The sequence below is a fragment of the Lagopus leucura genome, unplaced genomic scaffold, assembly GCF_019238085.1.
Source record: "Lagopus leucura isolate 7727_CA_CO unplaced genomic scaffold, USGS_WTPT01 Super-Scaffold_1, whole genome shotgun sequence".
In the NCBI taxonomy this organism is placed as follows: Eukaryota; Metazoa; Chordata; class Aves; order Galliformes; family Phasianidae; genus Lagopus; species Lagopus leucura.
Genome location: NW_024962250.1, coordinates 42,467,369 through 42,491,280, shown reverse-complemented (window position 1 = coordinate 42,491,280; position 23,912 = coordinate 42,467,369). Strand labels below are relative to the sequence as shown.

Here is a 23,912-nt window from a genome sequence, read left to right as displayed (position 1 = left end):
GTCCCCACAGCAGTGCAGGCTGCTCACACGTGCTCAGGTGCTTTATAGAAGTGACAAAGTGCTAAATTTCTCCAGGACATCAGTTGCCAGCACATGGACTATTGGCACCACGCGTATTGGCACCCAGCGGAGTGCTGCCTTGCCCCAGCGATTGGAAGCAGTGTGTGACTGTGTGCAGCATGCACAGGAATGCAGTGCTGGGGGTGCTGCACTGAGACACCTTCATAGTGTCTGGGATTCTGCCTTCCTTGGACAGACAGAGCATGCCAGGGGAGCTTGACAGCATGAAATACTCCAATTACTGTCAAAACATGCTGAAACCAAACCTCTCGTTTTGTTTTTCTGAATGGCAAGTCAGGGTTTGGTGTTCTTTTTTTTTTTTTTTTTTGATAAAAAATAATGAGATTTCCCTCATGGGAAAATTAGATCTGAGGGAGGATGCTTGCTGGCAGAGCTGCTGAGGTGAGAAATGCCTGAACTGGGCCCGTCCAGGCTGAGAGACTGCAGTCTCTGGGGCCAGGACCCAGGGCTTGGCAAGAGGCTTCTTTTCTAAAATAGAAAAAAACTCAGAAAAACAGCATCCTTTATTTTTGAAGACTTTTTGGTTAAATTTACTTCTGAAATTTGCATCCTGAAATTAAAGTTCTAGCAGAACTGATCTGCTTTGACAGAAGTCTTTGGTCTCTCAAGAACAGTGTTTTTGATTTCAAGAATGCCTTGTATTACAGAAATGCCTCGTGACTGCTTTCAGAAGAGTTGTCAGTCATTTCCAGATGTTATACTTCTGTTAGTTTGTAATCATTTGTTTGTAACCCTAAGTGTCTGGGCTGTGCTTGGGCTGAAGCATTCCCTGTGGATAGCCTACCTCCAGCTAATGAAGGAGCATGTTCTGGGGCAGTCCCAGGGTTTGTGCTGTGAGCTGGTGCCAAGAGGATATCAGGAAAAACTCCTTCTCTCAAAGAGTGATCAGGCATTGAAACAGGCTGCTCAAGGAGGTGATGGAGTCTCCATCCCTAAAGGTGTTCAAAAAACATGGCAGTGTGGCATTTAGGGATGTGGTTTAGTGGGCATGGTGGGGATGGTGTGACATTTGTGATGGTTTTCTAACCTTGCTGATTCTGGGTTCTAGGAGACTCCATGCCCTGCTGTTTCGTGGCAGAGCTGATCTCGTGGTGAGGCCACATCTGTGCAGGCTGCACGCAGTGCTGGGGAGCTGATGGCCGCTCAGCCATCCCCAGCTGTGGCAGCTCTGCTTCCCCCCGGCCTGCCGCCATTCAGGTGGGTTTCTTGGCTCCCCACTTTGGGTGCCGGGCAGGTCCTGAGTCTGGGGGAGCCCAGGTGGGATAGCCCTGCTGTGAGCCCTGCGGCTGCACAGGGTGCTTGTGCCATGGGGACGGTGCAGGCAGAAGGAAATGCGGGGCGGCATTCTGCAGCAGCACGGCCTTTGGAGCACTGCATGGCAGAGCACTGATTTGGGCAAGCTTTGTGACAGAGGAGCATCAGAGGAAATCCTTTCACAATTCTGTTGTGTTTTGGTGTTGTGAAAACTCTTAGTTTTGAAAATCCCGCTGTAGTCTGATTCAGTAAAAATGTTTTGGTAAGATAAAAGCTGTTTTGTTGGAGCAATTGTTCACTGTGTTCGCTTAGGCCTGTTCACGTTTTTCAGCTGCACAATTAATGCAGATATTGCAGTTGGCGCTAGCGTATTTCTGTAGCATTTTGTACAGTGGCACTCAGCAGCTGAGGAATGGAGTCGCTAGGTGCTCCTGATTGAAGCACTGACATTCTGCAGTGCTCCTCCTTGGCTCCCCACGCTGTCCTGGCCAGGACCCGTGGCTCTGCAGTGGCAGAAGTGGGCTTACAGCTTCATCTGCAGGCACAGGGAATTCCCATACGGATTGGGGTCTGTTAAGGGAAATGTACTTCCTTGCCCTTCTCCACCTGAGGGATGGGAACTTCCTCTCAGTACCATGTGTTATTATAACAGTCATAAAAGAAACCGTGCTCTGCTTCCTCTGTTGCGTACTGCCACATGAATAATTACTGCTGGCTCAAGGAAAATAAAGGTTTTGTAATAGGTTCTGTACAGACATGGGGGAGAGGAGTGCTGTGCCTGCTGCGTCTGCAGACCTCTGCTGCTTGCCGTCAATCCATGCACGCTGCTTCCAGTAAGTGCAGAAAGGCAAATCCGGGCAGGAGTGATGGGCAGTTCAGGTGGGACGTGCTGCCTGCAGGTAGCCATTCTTGTACACCTGCCTCAGAAAGTCAGTGGCTCCCTGGGAGCACCGCAGATGGGTGTGTTACTGATTGCTTCCTATTCCAAGGACAAGGAAAAAATGCAAAGGGAAGAGCCCTCAGCTGTGCCTGCTGGAACCCAAGGGTTACAGCACTGCCCTGAGCAGCTCGTGGGGCTGTATGCTGCGCAAGACAGGAGTGCAAATGAACCCTTTGCTTTTCATCAGGATGAATGAAACCAAGAGGCCATTTCATCTGCAGGTTGAGCATCTCAGGCCAGACGCTGTGTTGGAAGAGATGGAATACAGGAGTGACACTGGCACTTGGCTGGGTGTTCCTCAGCTGGTGGAATTAGTACAAACAGGTTGGCATCACACTTACTAACCTGTACAAAACTGGGCCTGGCAGGAGACTTGAAGTAGTGAAGAAACCTCACGGGATGCCATGGCATCTTGCAGTAGGGTACCGAGGCTTTAATGCAAACATTCTAAATCGGCAGCAGCAGCACTGCAGCAACACTGGGCTGTGCTGGGCTGAGCACTGCCCTATGCCCAGGCTGTGGGCAACACTGGTGCCACCGTGTCCCTTGCTTTCCCTCTGCCCGTGGGAACTGCCCCTCCTGTGGGCACCTGGAGAGCCCTGCAGGCAGGGCTGCGGGGAGTAGGGCCGTCCCAAACCATCTCTGCGGTGCTCAGCAGCGCCTTGCCCAGCAGCAGCCCATGCTGTGTGCAGTTTAGATGCCCATCTCCTCGGGCCAGTCATGGAGCTGTGAGAAACACTTCCGGAGCTTGGAGTGCTTGGGAGCCCGAGGGCGGCTGCCTCGCCAGGTTTTCTTACGGCAGAGCTATTATTAACTGACATAGCTGCAGCCTTGTTCCTACACCACTGTGTTGAGTCATGCCATGTATCACTCTCGGCTCCTTCTCTGTGCTACAAATGCCTAATGAGCTGCCTCGCTTCAGCACATTGTTCCTGAGCTTTCCTTCCTGTATGAGTCGCTCAGCACTGAATTTATTGAATTTCAGATGCATGAATTTCAGCCTGGGATCGTGGTGGCAGAGCAGCGCTCTGTGCTTGGCCGTGGTCTTGGAGCTGTACAAGCAGCAGTGGCACAGAGCTGTGCAGCGTGTGGCGCGACCACGTGGCTTCCATGCAGAGCCACCAGGATGACAGTCCCTGTCAGCTCAGTGAGTGAGTTGGCAGCAGCTGGTGGAACAGCTCTGCTCTCGGATGTTTTCAGATCAGTTTGCTGGGAAAGATGTGCAAGGGAGAGAGCGAGCAAGTGGTGGGGAGCAGAACAGAAGGGAAAGCAAACCAGGTTCTGTGCCTTGCTTCAGCTGCTCCCATCCCGGTGTCACCCACGTGCATATGGCACGGGGCCTCTGCTGCACTCAGCCCTGCAGCATTCAGCCCTGCAGTGTTGATCCTGCGGTACCTGTGGGCTCCAGCAGTCCCCACATCCCATCTTCCTCACCTGGCAAAACAGTGGGACAGCTGCAGAAAATGTGGGGCTTCACTGGATCCTTCAGGAACAAGCTGTGTTGGCAGCAGGATGAGCTCGCTGCCCCCAAAGTGTCCGTTCTTTCCTGGCTGCTGCTGGCAATTCTTTGTCGATCATCAGGGAATCACTCTTTGCGTCACTTCCCATTATCTCCCGAGTAAGCCTGAGCAACAGTGGTGACGCAGGGAGATTTCCTACCCAGAGCAGTGATACAACCTGCACAAAGAGGTCAGCGACCAGCGAGAGACTGGGAATTAAGGCATGATGAGCAATTTTAAAATCATTAGTGGCACTGCAGGCTGAGATAATCGCATCCCACGCAGCAGAGGATGAGGGCTAAGTTAAGAGCATCCAGAAAGCGTGGCTCTGTCCTGAGGGGTGGGGGTGTGCACGATGACAGTGCTTGCTTTGGGCTGCCTGCAGTGATCCCACAGCCCCATCCAGCAGCCGGGGGCAGGCGGTGCTCCTGGGGGCAGAGGCACACGGCTCACAGCCAGGGTGCTGGCAAGGGTGAGAGCGTGCATTGCGTTGGCATCGTTGATGCATCCTCTGTCTGTTTTACAGTGATGAGGTCTTGGAACAAAGCATTATATCAGAACACACTAATCTCTTGGGTTATAGTAAAATAAGCGGGCAAAATAAGTGAAAATAACAACTTGCAAATTGTCTTGAAGATTACAAACAATTTAAGGAAATAGAGTTGCTCATGAAACAGATGAACTGTGGGGAATAAAAAGCCAAAGTGCCACAACACCTCAGTCCTTTGCTGGCACATAACCTCTTTTTACTGCTTGGCTGTCTCCATAGCAGAGTGACAACTGAGAAATGTGTGAAATTGACATTAATAATGGATTCAGCTCCCTTTAATGCTGCCCGAGACGCAGCCCCTCTCTGAGCGCAGCAGCTGAAGGCAGTGCTCTAGGAGGGGATGGTGGGCAGCGGGCACGGTGGGCCCTGCAGGGCTGCCCTGGTGCCCTCATCACCCCGCCATCACCAGGCTTTTGTTTCTGCTCAGCTCAGAGCAGAGGGGTTGGACCCGTCTGTGGAAGTCTGTGCTGGTTGGGCTGTGATCTGAGCAAGCACCACTGTCCTGAAAGTCATGAGAATATAAATGGAGGGTTCAGCTGGGAGAACTGGTGGGGGGTCATGGTTCCTTGTGTGTGTGTGTATAAATGGCAGCACCTGGCCAACTCCCTGTGCAAATGCTTGTTGCACATACGATTTGCTAGAAGTTGTCTGTAACCTTTTAATTGAAAACTGTATAAATAAAATGCAGTGCCATGTGTTTGCCACATGGCAGATGCAAGCACAGGAATTGGGGGTATTGCAGGGTGCCCCACGTCAGTCATTCCCAGGAATGCTGGTCAAAGGCCTAATGCAGAGCTGGAGAGTGGCTTGTGCCCCATGCCGTTGTCCATCTTCAGTCACTGAGCAAGTGCCCTTAAGAGAAGAGTGGGCCCAATAACAGAGAGAACCAGGAACTGACAGTACTGACGCTCTCTGTCCGGACCTTGGCTGTGCCAGGTGCACAAGGAGCACCCAGTGCTCTGTCTCTGCCCTGACTGCTGTGTGGGGGGCAGAGAAAGCAAAATACCCTTCTGAGTTCACCTGAGCTGCCTTTGCCGCCTTCCTCTGAAGCCTTCCTGTTTCTGTTTTTCTGCTGTGCCTTTCCTGAGCCACTGCCCCACAGCTGAGGGCCTGCTGGGCTCAGGGGCCGATGGCCACACTCAGTTCCCAGCCCAAGGCTGATGGCTGTGCTCTCCTCCCAGCCCAGGGCAGCCTCTGCTTGGCTCTCTGCCTTGAGTTCTGCTCATGGAGACACTGAGTGCTGTGCTCACAAGTGTCAGCATGTGTGCAGTGCAGTCTGGGTCTTACAAACAATGTCTCTGCTTTCCTTAGAAATCTTTTAAAACAGACATTATTTTTCACTTTAATCTTGCATGTTTAGACCTCATTATGGGGAGAAAAAAATACCTCCCAAAATGCGTTACCTTGCGTGTGTATCATTTAAGGCTTAAGGCTGGAGGAAAACGAGGAAGGATTATCAAGTGGGTGGGCAGGAGGAGCCCTGGCTGCTGCCCACTATGCCATGGGCTCCCAGGGTGCAGGTGATGGGCAGTGGGGAGCAGGCAGTGGGCAGCGCCTGAGTGCGGAGCTGCCTGTGGTCCCGCAGTGCTGTGCAGCCATGGGGTTCCCCAGAGGTGGGTTCCCCAGGGATGGCGTGTTGCTCTGAGTGTTCTGGTTTGTAGGTGCTGTGTTTCTGTTTCAGAAAAGCACTCAGACGTGTTTACAAACCATTGACCTTTGTGAAATTGAAGCTCTGCATTTTCCACTTAAGTCTGCGCCCATGTTAGCGTGGCTGCCAGATGCCTTTCGAGGCTCATGCCAGCTATTTCCCCATCCTTCATCTGCAGCAGGTGAATACAGACAGCTTCTGGACATTTTTTCCCCACCATGAAATTACATTTGCAAAGTCCTTGAAAATCACAGCTTCTCCGGAGACCGGGAGGGGTAGGAAATGCAGTCAGCAGGTTCTGCCATGACCTTAGTGATGACAGATTATGTGTGAGGCAGGCACTGCATTAGCAGTTGGCTGCAGCTCGCCAGCGCTGTGCTGTGCTCAGGTTCCCCATACACCATGTGCAGCACCTACAATCCAAACAGGATTGGATGCTGCAAAAATAGTTTGCTAATAATTTACTGCATCCTGTATCCTGCTGCTTCCCTTTGCCACATAGTTCTCAATATGAAATGAATCTTTACAGCATTGGACAAATCTGCAAAATGCTGCACTAAATATCCTAAAATGTATTACTGCTCCCAGTAAAGATGGGGAAAAAAAATCAATAAGCCACACATAGGAAAAGGGAAGCAATTTCAGTACAGCAGTGCTGTCACTTCGTTCCTGTGTCCCCTGGTTCAACTCCAGGCAGACATTTCAAATTCACCAGCTCTACCCATGACCACAAGTGAGTACGTGAAGTGATGCACACTCACTTACTTTCACAGCACGCTGCTGATTGAGGCCTTTTATCCGAGCATGGGAGCTGCTGGCACCTGAGCCCCAGCTGTGTGGGGCAAGGAGAGCGTGAGTCCCAGGCATGGGGCTGTTGTGACCATTCCTGGGGTGCACATCCCACAGTGCTAAACGGGAGGCATGATGGCTTCCTGCACGGGCTTTATCAATGGGAGAAACCTCTCCGTAGCTGGAAAAAGTGATTAAAGGGGAGAACAACTCTGCTCTGAAATAGGAGCAGTAATTTGGGGGCTCTTGCTTCTTGTAACCATTTCAGGTCATTAAGAAGGAAGCAGTGGTGCTGTGGTCCTGGTGAGAGCAGAGAGCTGGAGGCTGACAGGGCTGTTCAGTGCTGGGAGACACCATCGTAGCATCTGCACAGCAGTGAGTTCTGGAGCCAACTGTAGCTCACAGATAATTTTTGTAGGCGCTGAATAACTCAAAAAATGTTGTAACAAAACTCATCTAAAACTTCTCTTCTGAGAGCCTTTTTTACTTGAATCACATGTACCACACAAGGAGCTTGATGGTCCTCATCTCTTTGCAAACACCCAGCACTAGATGAAAGCCCTGCATACCTTGGTAGAAAATTAGCATTGACCCCTTTGTTTTCTTTTCTTTCTTTTTGATGCTTTAAGCAAGCAGTGAGATTTAGGCAGTGCTTTGTGAACCAGGTGAGCTGCTCAGTGCTGAGCACACAGGTGGCAGCTGAGGCTGTGCAGTGCAATGCCGTGTGTGGGTTGGCTGTTCCTATTACGTGAAATAAATGTATGTGCTGTGCTTCAGCTGCAAATACCAGTTCATCTATGCAAGACACACAGCTTTTAGAGCACTTTGTGAGCACTTGTACAAACACACAGCTTTATTTTAAGCTTTGCTCACATTTATATTGCAACTTACTTAACACTTCTAAAAGAAAAAACAACAAAAACTCTGTGAATGGTAAGGAGCAGTTTTACAGGAACGGCTGGGTTCTTGGCAACGGCAGGATCCTGCAGCACCTCCGGGTCTCATTGGGCCATCTGAGCACGGGGACAGACCTCTCGTGGGTGCCACGCTTGGAGGGGAGCCATGCACCCACATTTGTCTGCTCCTTTCATTCTCCCGAGCACCTGCCAACAGCATTTCTCAAGCTGCAGCATGGGAGAGCTGACAGACCTGGCAGGGTGCTAAGTGATCAAACTGGTGCTAGCTCAGCCCTGGTTAAAGTCATAGACTTGTAGAATCCTTAAGAGTTGGAAGGGACCTTTGAAGCCCATCCAATCCAACTCCCCTGCAGTGCAGAGGGACACCACAGCTCCATGAGGTTGCCCAGGGCCTGATCCAGCCTTGCCTGGAAAGTCTTCAGGGACGGGGCATCAACCACACCACGGGGTCACCTGTGCCAGTGCCTCACCACCCTCATGTAAAGGACTTTTTCCTTGTATCTAGCCTAAATCTACCCTCCTTCAACTTGAAGCCATTTCCCCTTGTTGGTTAGAGGGCATGGTGGGTGTGGGGTGGGGTTGAGTTTGGTGATGGTTGGACTCAGTGATCTTTAAGGTCTTTTCCAACCTGAGTGATTCTATGATTCTGTGATCGTAAGAGGTTTTTTCCAACCTTAGTGGTTCCATGGTTGTATGAACTGTGAGCGCAGCATGGGACGTGGAGTGCTCCCTGCCCAGACTGGTTGCCTGGGGTGCAGGGTGCTGGGAGCTGGCACTGGGTGTTGGGTGCTGCTCTGCTGCTCTGCTGTACCATGCTGCACCGTGCTGTGCTGTGCTGCCTGCTGCTCAGTGCAAGATGGGATGCACTGTCTATGCTCTCTGGGCTTCCCTCTCTGGTCCCTGGAAATACAAAAGAAGGAAGCAGTCCCCAGAGTTGCTCCGAGGTCTGGTGTCCCCCTCCACTTGCAGCAATTCAGCTGCCTCTATGACCAGGCAGCCCTACCAGGAGGATTCTGTCACAGGTCAGTGGCGGTTCTCTGCTTTGTCTGAGGTCACCCTTCCCTCCTCCATCAGATTTTAACTTGTGGGGAAGTTCTGGTCCTAGCTGTAGGTAAGGGACAAGGCAGCTCCCTGTGGGAGCACCACAGTTTCTGTGCCGGCTCCACAAAGTGGCAGAGAGCAGCTGCAGCCTTGTTCCAGCATTGAGTCATTAATTAAGGGTGAAAAACCTTTGGTAGGAAGGGTCTGTGCCTGCTCCCATGACAGCCATGGGAGGCAGCATTTTATTTGCAGTGTCATGTACGCCAGGAGTGATGGAGGGCCGTCGGCACAGCATGTCCCACTGACTGAGCCGGAGAGCTGTGTGATACTGCATCTGCTCTACAGAGGATGGAGGCAGGAGGTTGGAGGGCTTGGTTCCCTCTGGTGTGGGCAGCCCGGGTGCTGGGAAGGGTGCTGGGCAGCATAGGAATGGAGGTCACTGTGTGCAGGCTGTGAATTTGTATCTGCTTCTGACTCTGTGTCAACTGAGTCTTACAGAATTGTCTGAAGCTTTGCCCTCTACAGTGTTAAAATGCACCTTGCTGACTTTGTTTTAATTTTGCCTGCTTCTGAAAACAGTGTTGGCTGAATCTGAGAAGTGCTGAGCACATTTCCTTAATCACAGCTACAAATCTAAATTAGTGGTGTTGTATTAGCAAATCTAAGCGAGGATGGTGTTCCCAAGCCAGGATGACCAGGGCCTCTGGTGGTCGATGGTCTGTTTTGAGTTTGTGTGAACCAAATGTATGGTGAGATAGAAAATCCCATCTAGAACAGTGGCACCTGCTTGGGGAGGTGGCTCCCTGGGGTCCCAGCAGGCTCAGGGGTGTATGGGGCAGGCTACTTCTGCAGGGCTCTGTGATCAGATCAGGTCAGGGTCAGAACTGTCCTGTTTGCACCTGCAGAACCGTGCTGGTGTACAGTGCTGACACAAGAGGTGTGGAATGTAACCCTGCAAATGTATGTAAATGCTGCCCGGGAGATTTGCTTTCTGCTGCAATTAATGCAAAAAATTGTCCCCAGCAGAGGTGCAAAAGGTTTCGTTCTAAAAGTTTACAGCTCCTGACAAGAGCGGGCTGCCTCCCGTGAGGATAACGGGGAAGGGAACCAATTTAATTGGTGCATTTACAGCCCAAGAATGGCCAGTTTTCGCTGAAGGAGTCCCATATAAATTGATGCCGTGTTGGATTGTATAGCACACAAATTGCACTCTCAGCTGGCTGTAAAAAGGAAATTTGTTTTTATATCCTCTTCCAGTTGTCAGATAAATACGGATTGTCTTCAGCAAGTGTTGCTGGCGTGTGACAGACATGGGGTGGATGCTGGGAGTCCCCATCCAGGTGCTGCCATCTCCACGGGGAGGAGCCCCAGGGGGCACCGTGCCTGCCCTGCTGTGCAGTGCTGGAGGGGCAGTAGGGCCACAGGAGTGCAGTGCCTGCAGCCTGCAGCACGTTAGCGTGGATGGATTGACTCATCAGGAAGCCATATGTTGTGGGATTTCACCAGGGGGTTTGGGATGGTTCCCAAAACTACAGGAGTGATAGGCTGTGCCTTCAGTGGTGGATGTAATCATTATTTAAGTTAAAGCTGATGGTTGAAGGCTTCTTTTTTATGTTATTTTATTATTTTTTTTAATGAGGGCTTACTGGTTAGGATCGGTAGTCAGGAAAGGTATTAGCAAAAGAAAAAAATAGTGGTGCTGATAGACAAGTTTTAGGGGCTGGCATCTTCACAACAATTTTCTGCAACTACTTTTTCATGGCATAGATGGATCATGGATGGCAGGACAACAGGAGAAATAATTATTATTTTGACATTAAATATCCATGAAGATTCAAGATTCCAACCCAAACCGTTCTGTGATTCTATGATTCTGTGCTTCTGTGATGTGTCTGTATTCTGTATACGAATAGTTCTGTCAGTCCCAAAGGGAGCTGACTGTTTCATTTCCTTTGTGCAGCCCTGCTGCAGCCAGGTGTTTACTCCTAGAACTCACGGTGTTGCTCAGCTCCTGCCCACATCTCACTTCTTGGAAGGGAGGCAGATGTGGGCTGCAGCTTTGTGTCGGTTCACTGGTGTGTGGAGGCAGGGTGGCAAAGGGGTGCTCAGAAATGGGCCGCGTAGCCCTTGTGGAGTTCTTAACAGAGTTGCTGATAGATGATTGCATTTAACTTCTCTGGGCATGTCTGTTATCTCCCTTGTTTTCATACTCTGTGCAGTTCCTGGATCTAGCAATGTAAAAGATAAGGATAATTGAACTGTCAGAGTTTCTGGGATAGGAGTGCGGTGCTGCTGTGGCATCAGGGGAAACAGCAATGCTCTGAAATTAGCCCATATTCCACTATTATTCAGGTGTCTGTTTTCAGGAGCTTTCTTGATATTTTTTTTTCTTTGTGCACATTATTGTTTTTTGAATGACATAAAATTAGCCCCTTCTGGGTTTACTCTGAAAATAGCATTAAGAGCTTAAATGTTCAGTAGAAATGGTTATAAACCTACTGCGTGATTTAGAGGTCGCTGAGGGTTTCAGCTCAGCAAGTAAAGCGTACGTGAAACATCCCTTTTTCCAGTATGTAAATGGCATAATCATAAAGTAACTCCAGATCATGAGGCCAGAGTGTCAGTTTAAAGCATGGTGGTGGGAATGGTGGTGCTGGATGAGAGGCACCACTGCTGCAATGCACAGAGCCACCAGCACATGGATGTGTATATGTGCATATATGTGTGTGTGTGTGTATGCATACATACAGCAATCTCAGTTGTCCTCCATGTCAGGATATGGACAGTTGCAAGACATCTGGTAATGAGATGAGACAGAAATTCTGTTCTGTGAACCTGTGATTTAATCATAGGCAGTTTTCCTCTGCTTCTGTTATGATTTCTGTTACGATATACTTGCTGATCTTGCAGGCATTAACAGACATTTATTCTTCCTTACAGGCTCGTGAACCTGATCTACAATGGAAAAACTGCTTTTGTTTCTGCTGTTCATTGGCATAGCAGTGAGAGCTCAGATCTGCCCAAAGCGCTGCGTTTGTCAGATTTTGTCTCCAAACCTTGCGACCCTTTGTGCCAAGAAAGGGCTCTTATTTGTTCCACCAAACATTGACAGGAGGACCGTGGAATTACGGCTGGCAGACAACTTTGTTACAAATATCAAGAGGAAAGACTTTGCCAATATGACCAGCCTGGTGGACCTGACGCTGTCCAGGAATACAATCAGTTTTATCACACCTCACGCGTTTGCTGACTTGCGCAATTTGCGGGCTTTGCATTTGAACAGCAACCGATTGACTAAGATCACCAATGACATGTTCAGTGGGCTCTCCAATCTTCATCACTTGATACTTAACAACAACCAGCTGACTCTTATTTCTTCCACAGCTTTTGATGATGTTTTAGCTCTTGAGGAATTGGATTTGTCTTACAACAACCTGGAAACGATCCCCTGGGATGCTGTGGAAAAGATGGTTAGCTTGCACACCCTCAGTCTGGACCACAATATGATTGATCATATTCCTAAGGGGACCTTCTCCCATCTCCACAAGATGACCAGGTTAGACGTCACGTCTAACAAACTGCAGAAGCTACCACCTGACCCTCTCTTTCAGCGAGCTCAGGTACTGGCAACCTCAGGAATTATCAGCCCTTCTACTTTTGCGTTAAGCTTTGGTGGAAACCCTTTGCATTGCAACTGTGAGCTCTTGTGGCTGAGGCGGCTCTCCAGAGAAGACGACCTGGAGACGTGTGCCTCTCCCCAGCTGCTGTCGGGCCGGTACTTCTGGTCGATCCCTGAGGAGGAGTTCCTGTGCGAACCTCCTCTCATTACCAGGCACACCCACGAGCTGAGGGTGCTGGAGGGCCAAAGGGCAGCGCTGAGGTGCAAGGCCCGGGGGGATCCAGAGCCAGCAATTCATTGGATTTCACCTGAGGGCAAACTTATTTCTAACGCAACAAGGTCTGTGGTGTATGACAACGGTACCCTCGACATCCTCATCACAACAGTGAAGGACACGGGCTCTTTCACCTGCATCGCTTCCAACCCAGCAGGGGAAGCCACACAGACGGTGGACCTGCACATAATCAAACTCCCTCACTTGCTGAACAGCACTAACCACATCCACGAGCCTGACCCTGGCTCCTCGGATATCTCAACATCCACCAAGTCAGGCTCCAATGCAAGCAGCAGCAATGGGGATACAAAAGTCAGCCAAGACAAGAAGGTGGTTGTTGCTGAAGCGACATCATCTACTGCTCTGCTGAAATTCAATTTTCAAAGAAACATACCTGGAATACGCATGTTCCAGATCCAGTACAATGGCACTTACGATGACTCTCTGGTGTACAGGTATGGCACGGCCAGCCCAGCCCAGCCCCCCCCTGTTGCTCCACACTGGTTGCTGGTGCAAGCTTTTTGCTGCCCACTCCTCGGAGGGCTGTCAGCCTGCATCTCCTAGCCACAGCCCGGCTCTTGGCTGGTGGAGAGGGTAATGCAGATTGGGAAATGGCTGCGGGTTGGGTTATTTCTAAAGAATCCAAAACAGACCTCTGATCCTCTTTAGTAATCTGATTAGCAGAAGGATTGTGAAGTTAGATGAGCTAAGTGGATCTTAACGCGCTCAGTTTAATGACAGCACGGGGACGGTGCTGCCTGCAAACACATTTCTGCAAGCACACCCTGCTGCCATGGTGGTGATGCTTGGGAGGAGTGAGCATGCGTGGCCTGTGCATTGGGTGGCTTTGTTCTGAGTCTGGGCTGTAACCGTCACACCTTTCAGAACTGTTGTTTTCTTAATTTCATCTACAGTTGCTCTCAGGAAGGGCTTTGTCCAGACAAGCTGTGTGGGGGGAGCGTGGTGCTGCCCGCCGCCAGGGCAGGGCTGCGCTGCCAGGGAAGGGCTGGGAGGGGGCTGCGGCAACACGGGTTTGTTAACGCCGATGTCCTCGCCCCCAGGATGATACCTCCCACGAGCAAAACCTTCCTGGTGAACAACCTGGCTGCTGGGACCATGTACGACCTGTGCGTCTTGGCCATCTACGACGACGGGATCACCTCGCTGACCGCCACCAGGGTGGTGGGCTGCACGCAGTTCACCACCGAGCAGGACTACGTGCGCTGCCACTTCATGCAGTCCCAGTTCCTGGGCGGGACCATGATTATCATCATCGGTGGGATCATCGTGGCCTCGGTGCTCGTGTTCATCATCATCCTCATGATCCGGTACAAGGTGTGCAACAACAACGGGCAGCACAAGGCCACCAAGGTCAGCAACGTTTACTCGCAGACGAATGGGGCCCAGGTGCAGGGCTGCGGCGGGGCGCTGTCCCAGTCTGCCTCCAAGCAGGCGGTGGGGCACGAGGAGGCCGCCCAGTGCTGCCGGGCCGCCGGCGACGGCGCCGGACCCTCGCCGGAGCCCAGCCCTGGCCCGGAGGCCACCACTACCTCGCCCTCTCCTCACGCGTGGGCCGCCGGCGCCTCCGCTGCCCAGAAGCCGAAGCGGAAGCCGGGGCCAAAGCCCAGCAGCGAGCCGCAGAGCGAAGCTGCCACGAGTATCGAGTCCCAAAACACTAACAGAAATAACTCCACTGCTCTGCAGCTAGCTAGCCGTCCCCCCGACTCTGACCAAGGGGTCCCCACGTACAAAAGAGCACAATCCAAGCCAAGTAAGTTCCTCACCTTGCCGGCCACCACGTCCAGAGCCAAGCGCAGGCTGTCACTGGGCGGCGAGCTGCTGCTGTGCCGCTGCCAGCAGGACGCGGGGCTGTGCTCCCGGCGCAGCCTCTCCATGAATGGGATGCTGGCGCAGGCGGGCCGCTCCGGTGCGGAGGGCGGAACAGCGACGTTCTCGAGCTCTGAGTGGATATTGGAAAGCACTGTGTGACCTGCCTTTGGGTTTTTTTTTAAGTTTACCTTTTATTTCTCTGACAAACAAAATGCCAAACGTTGTGTGAAGTTCCCTCTCCTGGGGAATTGGATTCGGAAGTCCACTGTTGTCTCACTGAGTGATGGTTTGTCCATGCGGGGTTCTCTATAAGCCACCCAGTGCACACGGGGTTTTGTTTAGTTTCCATTTGGTTTTATTTAGTATCCAAACAGAAGGCAACATTCAGAGTTTAAAAAGAAAAAAAAAGGGAAAAAAAAAAAAAGGTTAAGGGGTGAAAAAAAGCATGAAACAGCACCAGTGCCTTCCCTGCTCTAGGACTGGCTTCCTGGTTCTGCGGTAGCAGAAAACGCAAGAGAGAGTTTTCACAGAAAAAGCCTTTTATAAAGGAAATGAAATTTCCTCCAAGCTAACAAATAACCACTTCTGGATCAATCAGTAAAATGATATTTTTTAAAATGGTCAGACTGTATATTTCTTTTCCGTGATAATGGTGTTGCCTTTGTTTTTAGGCAGATGCTGTACAGAAACAACAACGCTGTGTTGTTCTCTTGTGTAAAATAAAATACTCACTCGGTACACCCAGCCAGCCTGGCAGTGACTGCCCGGGGCGCCCAGCAGTGTGCAGGGGATGCTGCTCCCTTCCTGTCCCCCGCCGCAGTATCGGTGCCACAGCTGGGAACCCCTTCCAACAGGACCGGCGCCTGATCGGTGGCTCCCTGCTTTGCGATGTGGAAATGGAATGTGTTGAGCTCCTGTGTGTGCCAGCACCTCGAGACAGCGGGGAGTGAGGGGCAGCAGTGGGCAGAGGCAAGGGCAGCGCTGGGGGCAGTAACCTCGCTCATTCCAGGCTTGCAGGGGCCTATCTCCTGTAGGCACTGTGGTTTGCATCTGTAGTCCCTGCGCACAGCGGGGTGGCTGGGAGATGTTCGCACCTTAACAGTGATGTGCTGCTTGGCTCCGTGCCCCTGGGACGCTGTCAGGCCACGGTGTCGGCCTTGAGCATATGGCAATAGGTGGTAACAGCTCAGACACCCCTGTTGTGAGGGTGAGAAATGTACTTCTGCTGCTCTGCTCATTCTGAAGAAAATTTGAAAATTAATACTAATCAAACTCATATGGTCATCACATTTAAATCAAAGGCAGCTTAACTGAGCCGTCTCAGCGCATTCTCAGATGCTAAACGCTGTTTTTTATATGGGCTTTGAGACCACTAAAGCGATAGAACAGTTAAATTTTACACCCTGCGTGCTTGTGCTTGAAGGAAGCACAGCCCAGCAGCTGTGTGCAGGTGCTCTGGCTCTCAGGCACACACACACATGCAGTGCTGGGCCCCAGGGCCGGTGTGGGAGAGTTGTCTCCTGCAGGGCATTGCGCTCAGGGCTGGGTGTGCAGAGCCTGCAGGTCGTGGTTGTGCTTTGCTCCAGCGGCTGCAGGAGCCGGGAACTGGAGGCGGGCTGGAAAGCACAGGGAAGGAAGAGGCTGTTTCTTTTTTAGAAAGCCCTTTTTCTTCCCTTTGGAAGTACAGAGACCAGAAAGGAAATGAAGCACCAAAATTAGAACTGCCCGTTTCCTGCTGGAAAAGCTAAAAAGAAATCCCTCCAGATTTCTCTGGAAGACCGCAGTCTTCTAGAGGGGGGCATACGGACAGAAATAGGCTCACAGCGCACCGCCAGAGTCCAAGTTATGGAAGGTTGAAAGTGAAGGCATGGTGAAGCTGGGCAAAGGGGGGTAATGGTCCTTGGAGGAGCTGGATGTCTGCAGCCGGTACCTTCACCTTACGATGGGTAAGGAGGCACCTTTCCGTGTGCTCTGCTGAGGTACTTGTCCTAATTGTGCGTTTTGAAAACATCAAATGGAAATGCTTTGTGTGTTGTCTAAAACTGGACGCGTGTCTGATGTCTTGTGAAAGTGCTGAACTGTTCATAGCTTCGGGGGGGGGGGTTATTTTTATATTTTTCATTTCTTACTCAAAGGAATCGATTTTCTAAATGCTGAAGCTGAGTAATCTATCTGCAGTACGTTTGTATAAGCAGCTTAGAAGGACCATATGTCACCGTGTTTTGTTTAACTCTGCGCTAACATTGCAGACCTGGGTGGCTTTAGGGCTCTGCTCACATCGGAGAGGAGCATCCCCTGGGTGTGCACGGGGTGTTGGTTCTGTGCCATCGCCACAGGGGTGAACATACAGCGGGATGTTCAGGCCTGGTTCATTCCAAGTGTGGGAAGCCTTGGAAAGGGGGAAATCTGTCCTTTCTGTTCTGCAAAACCAGAGCTGTAGCAGATAGATGCAGAAAAAAGTGCCAAGGTATCTTTTGATCAGAAGAGTGACACTGAAATATTTGTTCAGTGATGTGCTGGAAGTTTTCTAATTCTTTGGAAACCAAAACACTCATGTAAGAATCCCAGATGTGGCTTTACCCCATTGTGGTCACACAGTACTGTCATGCAGGGAAGGCCTTGGGGAGGGGAGTGGGCAGCCAGGAGCTGCTGTCCTTGAGATGAGCCCCTTTGGGCTGCACGAGTGAGTGTGCAGCACCCTGATGTAGTGTGCAGCACCCCAAGGCAGTGTGCAGCATCCTGACCAGCACCCTGCTGCTCGTGCTCTATGAAAACAGTCACCAACACTTTGGTTGTGGGAGGGTCTCTGTGTTTCACAAGCACCAGGCAAGGAGAAGAAAATTCAGAAATTCATTTATTTGTACTGAGATTTCTGACACACGCTTTCTCTTACGTATTTCTTAAATCCACTCCTAACCCTTTTTCGAAAACACACTCGTTCTGTTAAAGAGGGCTGCTTCAAGTTATGTTTGGATGGAGAAGCAGGGTTTTGTTGGGTGAAAAGCTGGTTGTGTTAGTTGTTCTCTGTGCTGCCTTTCTGCTGATGTTCTGGGCATGTTCTTGACGGTGAATATATGGTACTGTTCAGTTCTGGGTGCAAATGTGGCTTTATTTCTGCCAACGTGCTCTGGTTGCTGGAAACCTCTCCCCAGGCACCAGTGCAGATCTGCAGTAATGAGCAAAAGAGGCGTTGGGGCATGGGGACGAGTGTGGGGCGGGCGATGCCCCCAGTGCTGCAGAGCAGTGCTGTCCCACGGGGGCTTTGCTGTGTGTCACCATAGGGACGCATCCCACAGAGCCCTGCAGGAGCAGCAGGTGATGGCAGGGCCCATTCCCATTCTCCTGTGGTGAAGCCCCTCCAGCAGTCGTGTGTGGAGCAGTGCCAGCGCCGGGCCCAGTGGTTTCCTGCAGCCATCACTGACCCTGTGGAGCTGCTGGGGGCTGAGCTCTGCTCCGTGCAGCACAGAGATGTTGGCATTTCTCAGAGTACACCAGAACTTTGCTGGTCACCACCTTGTGCCTGTGTGTTGCAGTTCTGAGTCACGTCAGCCCAAGCTGTGGTGGATGACAGTTCTGTCACAGCCAGCTGTCCCTGTGTCTGTGTGTCCTGCAGCCGCCTGTCCCCGTGTCCCACTGCTGCCAGCAAATGCTGCTCACGTATCCTTGAAGAAGCACAGCGTGGCTCTTCCTGCACCATCTGCAAATGCACCCCGAGCTGCAGCAGGCGCTATGCAGAGAGGCAGTGGGGGTTTATCCTCAGTGATTGACCCAACAAGCAGAAGTAATGTCACAGCTGCTGTCATTTACTACTGCTTCTCACTAATTGGGAGAAACTGGAGCCTTGGAGGTACTGCTTGCAGAGTGGCAGCATTTGTCAGACTTACAATATCTCAAGAAAACGTACTGTCCTGTTCCTTTAAGGTGCTGTTGTAACAAGTGATGTGCGCTCACTCTCTAAAAGGAACAATAGCAGCTGTAACAGAGTAACACAATGCTTCTCCCATGGTAATTTAGGAAGTAATTTTAAGGTAGGTCAAAGTTCTGGTTTGAAAAAAAAAAAACAACAAATCACAGCAAGATCAATAGGGTCCTGCTTACTGAAACCATGCATCCAATGCTTTCTCTTTGAAGACATTTTTCTGCATGCCTTTTAGTTCAGTACTGGCTGTGACACAGATACAAGGATTGCACTGAGCTGCCCCTGCACTTGCTGAGTGCTGCAGCAGCATCTCCTGCCCTCTGTGCAGATGCACAAGCGTGCTCTTTTGTTACAGTGTGATGCAGGTGGCCGCATACCATCATTGTAAAGGAAAATGGTCTTCCTGTACGCAGAAACCCTTTTCCTCTATGAAACTAACGTTAGCAGCCAGAGCATCAGTGCTTTGCTAAAAGAGCATCAGCACCGTGGCTGTGCTGCCTCACCTGTGCAGGGTGCCTGCACCCACAGTGGCAGCCCCAGGTAAGTATTGCACTGCAGCACTGTCACCGCTGGCACATCCCCAGGGCACGCAGGAACAGCAGCACTGCAGGGCAGGCGGGGACAGTGGCTCTAGGCCTGCTGCCAAGCTGTGCTGCACTGTGCATGCATGCTCTGAATGTTGGACAAAGGCAGCGCTGGAAATAAGAACAAATGTGCCGTATTCTGTTTCTGCTTGGATGTGGTCGTGGCGTTGCTTTCATGGCAGCATGGATGGGACACAAGTGTGCAGGGTATGGGGTCTGGAATGGGTTAAAGCACCCACACTTTGCATCAGTAATGTGAGCCAAAAGGCAAAGCTTTCTGATCTTGCTGATAGTGAGTGCTAATGCCATTGATTTATTCACAAGAGCCAGGCTTGAAGGCTGATGCTGTGGCAAAAAGGAAGCTTAGCTTGCAAGGAAAGAATCTAAAAAAGAAAAAAGCAAATGTGGCAAATTGTTGGCTGCAGAGAGACGAGATTGAAGCTTTGTCTGTATGAAAATAAACAGAACAAGCTCTACTGCCTCTGTCATGCTGGAACAAGCCACGTCTGCCAGGTCATTCGAAGTTGTTACTCGGTTAGTATCAGCCTTCAGATTGCTGACAGCTGATATCAGTTCATGTGGATTGTTACCAGTCTGCCGGCAGGGACAGGTCAGTACTGGCTCAGTGCTGACCCGGGACTTCCAGCGTCTGGGAAGGGCTGGTGGCACCTCTGGGTCCCCCTGGCCTGCAGAGCCCTGCAGGGCCCCTCAGGAGTGGTGCTGAGATGGAGAATGGTGGCGTTCCTCTGTTTCTGCCTCCGTTGGTACCCAGAGTGAGGCAGGCAAGGAGAATGTTCACTGTGCACTGTGTATGGGGTGCACACACCTGCTGGGAGCTGCTGGGGCTGTTAGTGATGTGGAGATGCTGCCACAGCACGTCCTGATACTGTGGAGCCACACAGGCAACTGCTGAGTGCAGCGCGTTCTGGGCACAGAGCAGCACTGCAGCCCAGGGGAGCGTGGGACCTGGAGCTGCCTGGGTCTCCCTGCATCATGGGGATGTGTGCATGTGCCTATCTTGCACGGGAATTCAGTTTGGACAGGAAAATGAGAAAAAGAGTCATGGTTCCAGTGCAGCTCCCTTCTCCCCATGCTCACTTGGGCAGAGGGTGGTGGGCAGGGAGTCCTGCAGGCCCCGGTGCATGGCTGCAAACAGCTGGAGAGCTGTGTCCTGCAGCAAGCCATGGCCACATTTTGTGGTTTGCTTCCAGTGCTGAGAGGTAAGTGGGGCCGCGGGGCCGGCAGCAGCGAGGTGCAGGGCTGCAGTCACTCAGTGGAGCTGCAGGTCCCCACACTCCCATGGGACAAGACCAACAGTGTGGCTGCTCAGGGACAGATGGGCACACGCTACACGTTCTGTGCATGGTGACTTTTCACTTGCATGTAAGGCTGGCAAGGGCCAACGCTGGGCTCGTGCCCATCCACTGCTTCATGTTGGTATTTCACCTCTGTGCCACTTCCAATACTGCACAAAGAGGTGAAAACACTGTCGTAGAAAAGGGCTTTGCCTGTGGGGAGTCAGGAGTTCTCTAATTCTGGAGAACTGAATGTTCCCATTCCTTGCCATGGGTGTTGCTGTCCCTCTGTCCGTCCGTCTGTCTGTGTCAGTCATTCTGTCTGGAGGTTGCAGCACGGCGCTGGGCACTGTGGGTTACCCTCACTGTCTCTGTTCTCTCTTTGCACAGAAGCTGGGGCTGACCTGAAGGACACCCACACTGCTCCACTCCCTGAAAGCAGTTGCCCCAATGTGGTTATGCGGCAGAAAACAAAGCGATCCCAGTGCACCAAGGATTGATGCCACACCGTGCTCACACTGCCCAGACAATTTCTTCAAGTCACAGCTGAGGCCAGGAGGCTGTGGAGGTCGGCAGTGTTGGACAAACATTCCTTCCCAGCTCACAGATTCCCCATCTTCCATCTGCCACATTCAGTCTAAATACCTTTTTTTCTGGTGTCTGAGGTTTTTATAAAACTAACAATGAAAACTTGGGTGGCAACAGCTGCAGTACCGCTTGTGTCAAACGTTGCCAGTGGTGACTTCACAAACTGTAACCATGGTAGCTTACATCACTGTAACAAATAAATGTTTTACTACAACGGAGCTGGCACTGGGCTGATTCGGGGCAGCGATGCCTGCTGCGGCCGGGTGTTGGCACTGCACACTCCTGCAGTGCCAGCCATGCCCTGTACTGTGGGGTTGGAGCATGGGGGCAGCCGGGGGCCGAGCGGAGAGCTGCAGCCCTCCCACCCATAGCACTGCAGCCCCTGCCAGTCCTGTGCAGCACTGCTGGCTGCTCCCATCCACATCTTGCTTTTCAAATGGGATCAAGAGCTTTGCTTTCCTTCCCTCTCACTAAGAGTTTTACATGGCTTCCAGACATCATTGTCACTTCTGCAAACACCACAACTCATCAGCCAGCTTCAGCGTGGCTTCTGCAGGACAGCTGGTCTGTTTGTGTGCGTTGTCAATGGGCCACTGATGTTGCTGCCCATGCTCTGCTGCCCTGCCATACCTCCCAAGGCTCACAACAGCAATCAGTCACAGCAGCAGCTGTCACACAGGGACAGCTGCATCTCCCCATGTTGCCCTAAGCTGCCCCCAGAGCACCGTGGGCTCTGTATGAGGCTGTCTGGGGCAGGTTGAAGGCCCTTGGCTGGGCTGTGAAGCTGCCAGGCTGAGCAGTGGACACAGGGCTCACCCTGGGGTTGGGGATGTGCAGGAGACACTGGGTCTGGCCTCCAGAGCCAGGGGCAATGGTTGAGGCAGGACCCTGCAGGAAAGCAGTGTGGATGTGCTAAGGGGACACCCAGCAGCGTGGTCAGGAATTAGACTCGCAGCTCGAGTTGTCTGGGGTTTTTCTAGCACTGCACACAGCCTCAGCCTGAATTTATATGGATTACACTCACAACAGGTGATCGTAATGCACGGATGTACAACCAATGAATATACAGATGATTACTATATTCGAGAGCTTGGCTTATGCAATTATTGTACTAGAACAGAAAAGGACACTCACCCTATCCTGGGCTCACATAGGAAACTCCAGTAGAGTGGATCTCCAGAAGAGATCCTTCCCCACTGGCAGTCAGCTCTTAAATGGGTCTAGGAGAGCTGCAGCCAGGCTTCACCCCTTCCAGCAGCACAGGAGAATTGCCTTCACCTGTGCTCCTGTGGCTGACTCAGTGCTCACCTCAGGTGATCAATCAGAGGTTCAGGCTGTGATTCAGTTGTTCCCATACAACAGAGCAGTTGGGTTTTCTGGAAAAGGAGGAGCCCCAAACAAACCAGTTTTCAAAAATATGTTTGATGAAAACAGTTCACAACTGCTCACACCTTGCAGATGCAGGTGCTTCCCCAGCCTTGCAGCACCGCTGCCTTTTCCCCCCAGGAAGCAGATGGCAGCCCAGGCTGCAGGACAGCCCAGCAGAGTGCAATGTAATTCAGGGAAGGAATGAGAGGTGTTTTCCTCCTCTGGACATTCTGCATTGGGCTGCAGAGATGTTTTAGCCCTTATAAAACAACAAGCTCAACATTCTTCCTGCAAAGTCTGTATCAGCTCTCAGGATTTCGTTTCCAGTTAATGTTGTGTTATTACTCTTATTTGATGACTTCAATTTCAAGCTTTCATGCACATAGTGGAGCAGCTTTTCCCTTGCTGATGTTTTTTTATGTCCTTTTAATTAATTGTCAAGGTAAGTTCCACCTGTCAGCTCAGTATTAGTTAGAAATCTGTGTGTCACTGTGGTCAGATTTGCTGAGGTTGTGAATCAGGTTTTGCAAAAATACCTACAACGTCTATGGAGCAGAGTGTGCCAGCTGCACGCTGTCATCAGCAGTCTGCTGCTGGACCAACAACAGGGGACAGCTTCAGCACGGATGGCTTAATGGCATTCCACCCGTACAATAAGGGGAGAGGAATAGCATCATACCAACAGGCAAAGATGGCCTGCTGAAAAAAGATAGGATTTGGATGCTTAGTGAAGAGTCAAACAGATGCTGCTGAGAAAGCCCAAAGTAAGTGGGCCGCCAGCAGCACTGCCTTTTCCCAGCAGGTGCTGCCCTGGCCAATGCTGCCTGTATCTGCTGTTGTGTGAGTGGGTGGTGGGACGTGGGCTGAGGGGCATGGGCTGCAGGGACCCCTGATGTCCCCCGTTGCTCACAGCCACGTTTGCCCAGCAGAGCAAGGAGTGCATCAGCAGAAGCACATGGTCAGGACAATGCATCTGCAGCCACCGAAGAGCAGTGGAAATCAGAGTGGGTAGAAGAGATGAGCACGCAGCCCTCAGTGAGCCCAATCACCGCTGCCCAAAGCACCCTGAGGTGAGGATGGTCGGTGGCAGCCTTGGTGCCTGTGCTCAGCTCCTGCACTCCAGTGGTGCCCCAGGGAGAGCTGCTCAGGAAGTAAACTCTTCTTTCACAGAAATCTGCAGACCTACCACAGTCCTGTTCAGCTGTTGTTGTGTCTTGGTTTGTTTTTATTTTTTTTTTCAATGGGAGACAAATGAGTTGAAGAAAAATTTGTAGTCGGAGAAAAAGGAATCCTTTGAGCAGCTCAGGACTGTCTGCAGGCAGCCCAGGTTGGAGCAGATCTGCAGCAGGGATTCCTGTCTGCATTAGCCATGCTCCACGTGCACATCACTTGCTGAAGCCTCAAGCTGTACCCTTGCATGGGCACAGGCCTTCTTCCTTTATGCCCCACCACATGTGTGCTGCTGCCAAGGGAGTGGGTGCAGCTCTGCTTGCCATGGTGTGGCCCTGTCGGCTCACAGCTGGTTTGCAGCATGGGCCAGAAGTGCCCCTGGGAGCATTGCTCTGCACTGTGAGCCTCCTGTTCCTTATGCCCCTCCTCATAAGCCTCCATCCTGCTGCATCCACGACAGCGTCACCTTCACAGCTCTGCACACAGCTCTGAGGAGAGCAGCTGTGGGTGTTGAGGGTGCTTCCTTAGTATTAAACAAGACTGAGT

The 23,912-nt window shown here is 51.4% G+C and overlaps 1 protein-coding gene across 3 annotated transcripts; it reads left to right on the top strand.

Annotated features, from left to right (window-relative positions):
* Positions 1-11,662: 11,662 nt before the first annotated feature.
* LRFN5 (leucine rich repeat and fibronectin type III domain containing 5) lies at positions 11,663-21,042 on the top strand. Of its 3 annotated transcripts, XM_042872189.1 has the most exons (3): positions 11,663-13,067; positions 13,674-14,383; positions 20,631-21,042. In XM_042872189.1, the coding sequence occupies exons 1-3, from the start codon at positions 11,680-11,682 to the stop codon at positions 20,738-20,740; spliced, it is 2,208 nt and encodes a 735-aa protein (XP_042728123.1). In that variant the 5' UTR covers positions 11,663-11,679; the 3' UTR covers positions 20,741-21,042. The 3 variants fall into 3 exon arrangements, 2 of the variants coding, with proteins under 2 accessions (XP_042728123.1, XP_042728116.1); XM_042872182.1 differs by lacking the exon at positions 20,631-21,042 and having other exon boundaries at positions 13,674-15,862; XR_006179117.1 differs by lacking the exons at positions 11,663-13,067; positions 13,674-14,383 and adding an exon at positions 15,858-16,388 and having other exon boundaries at positions 20,631-20,718.
* The last annotated feature ends 2,870 nt before the right edge of the window (positions 21,043-23,912 follow it).

Excerpts from the sequence above, each read along its gene's own strand:
- LRFN5 (XM_042872182.1), top strand. The coding sequence starts at position 11,680 with ATGGAAAAACTGCTTTTGTTTCTGCTGTTCATTGGCATAGCAGTGAGA. Across the intron at positions 13,068-13,673 it reads GATGACTCTCTGGTGTACAG|GATGATACCTCCCACGAGCA; the intron begins GTATGGCACGGC and ends CCTCGCCCCCAG.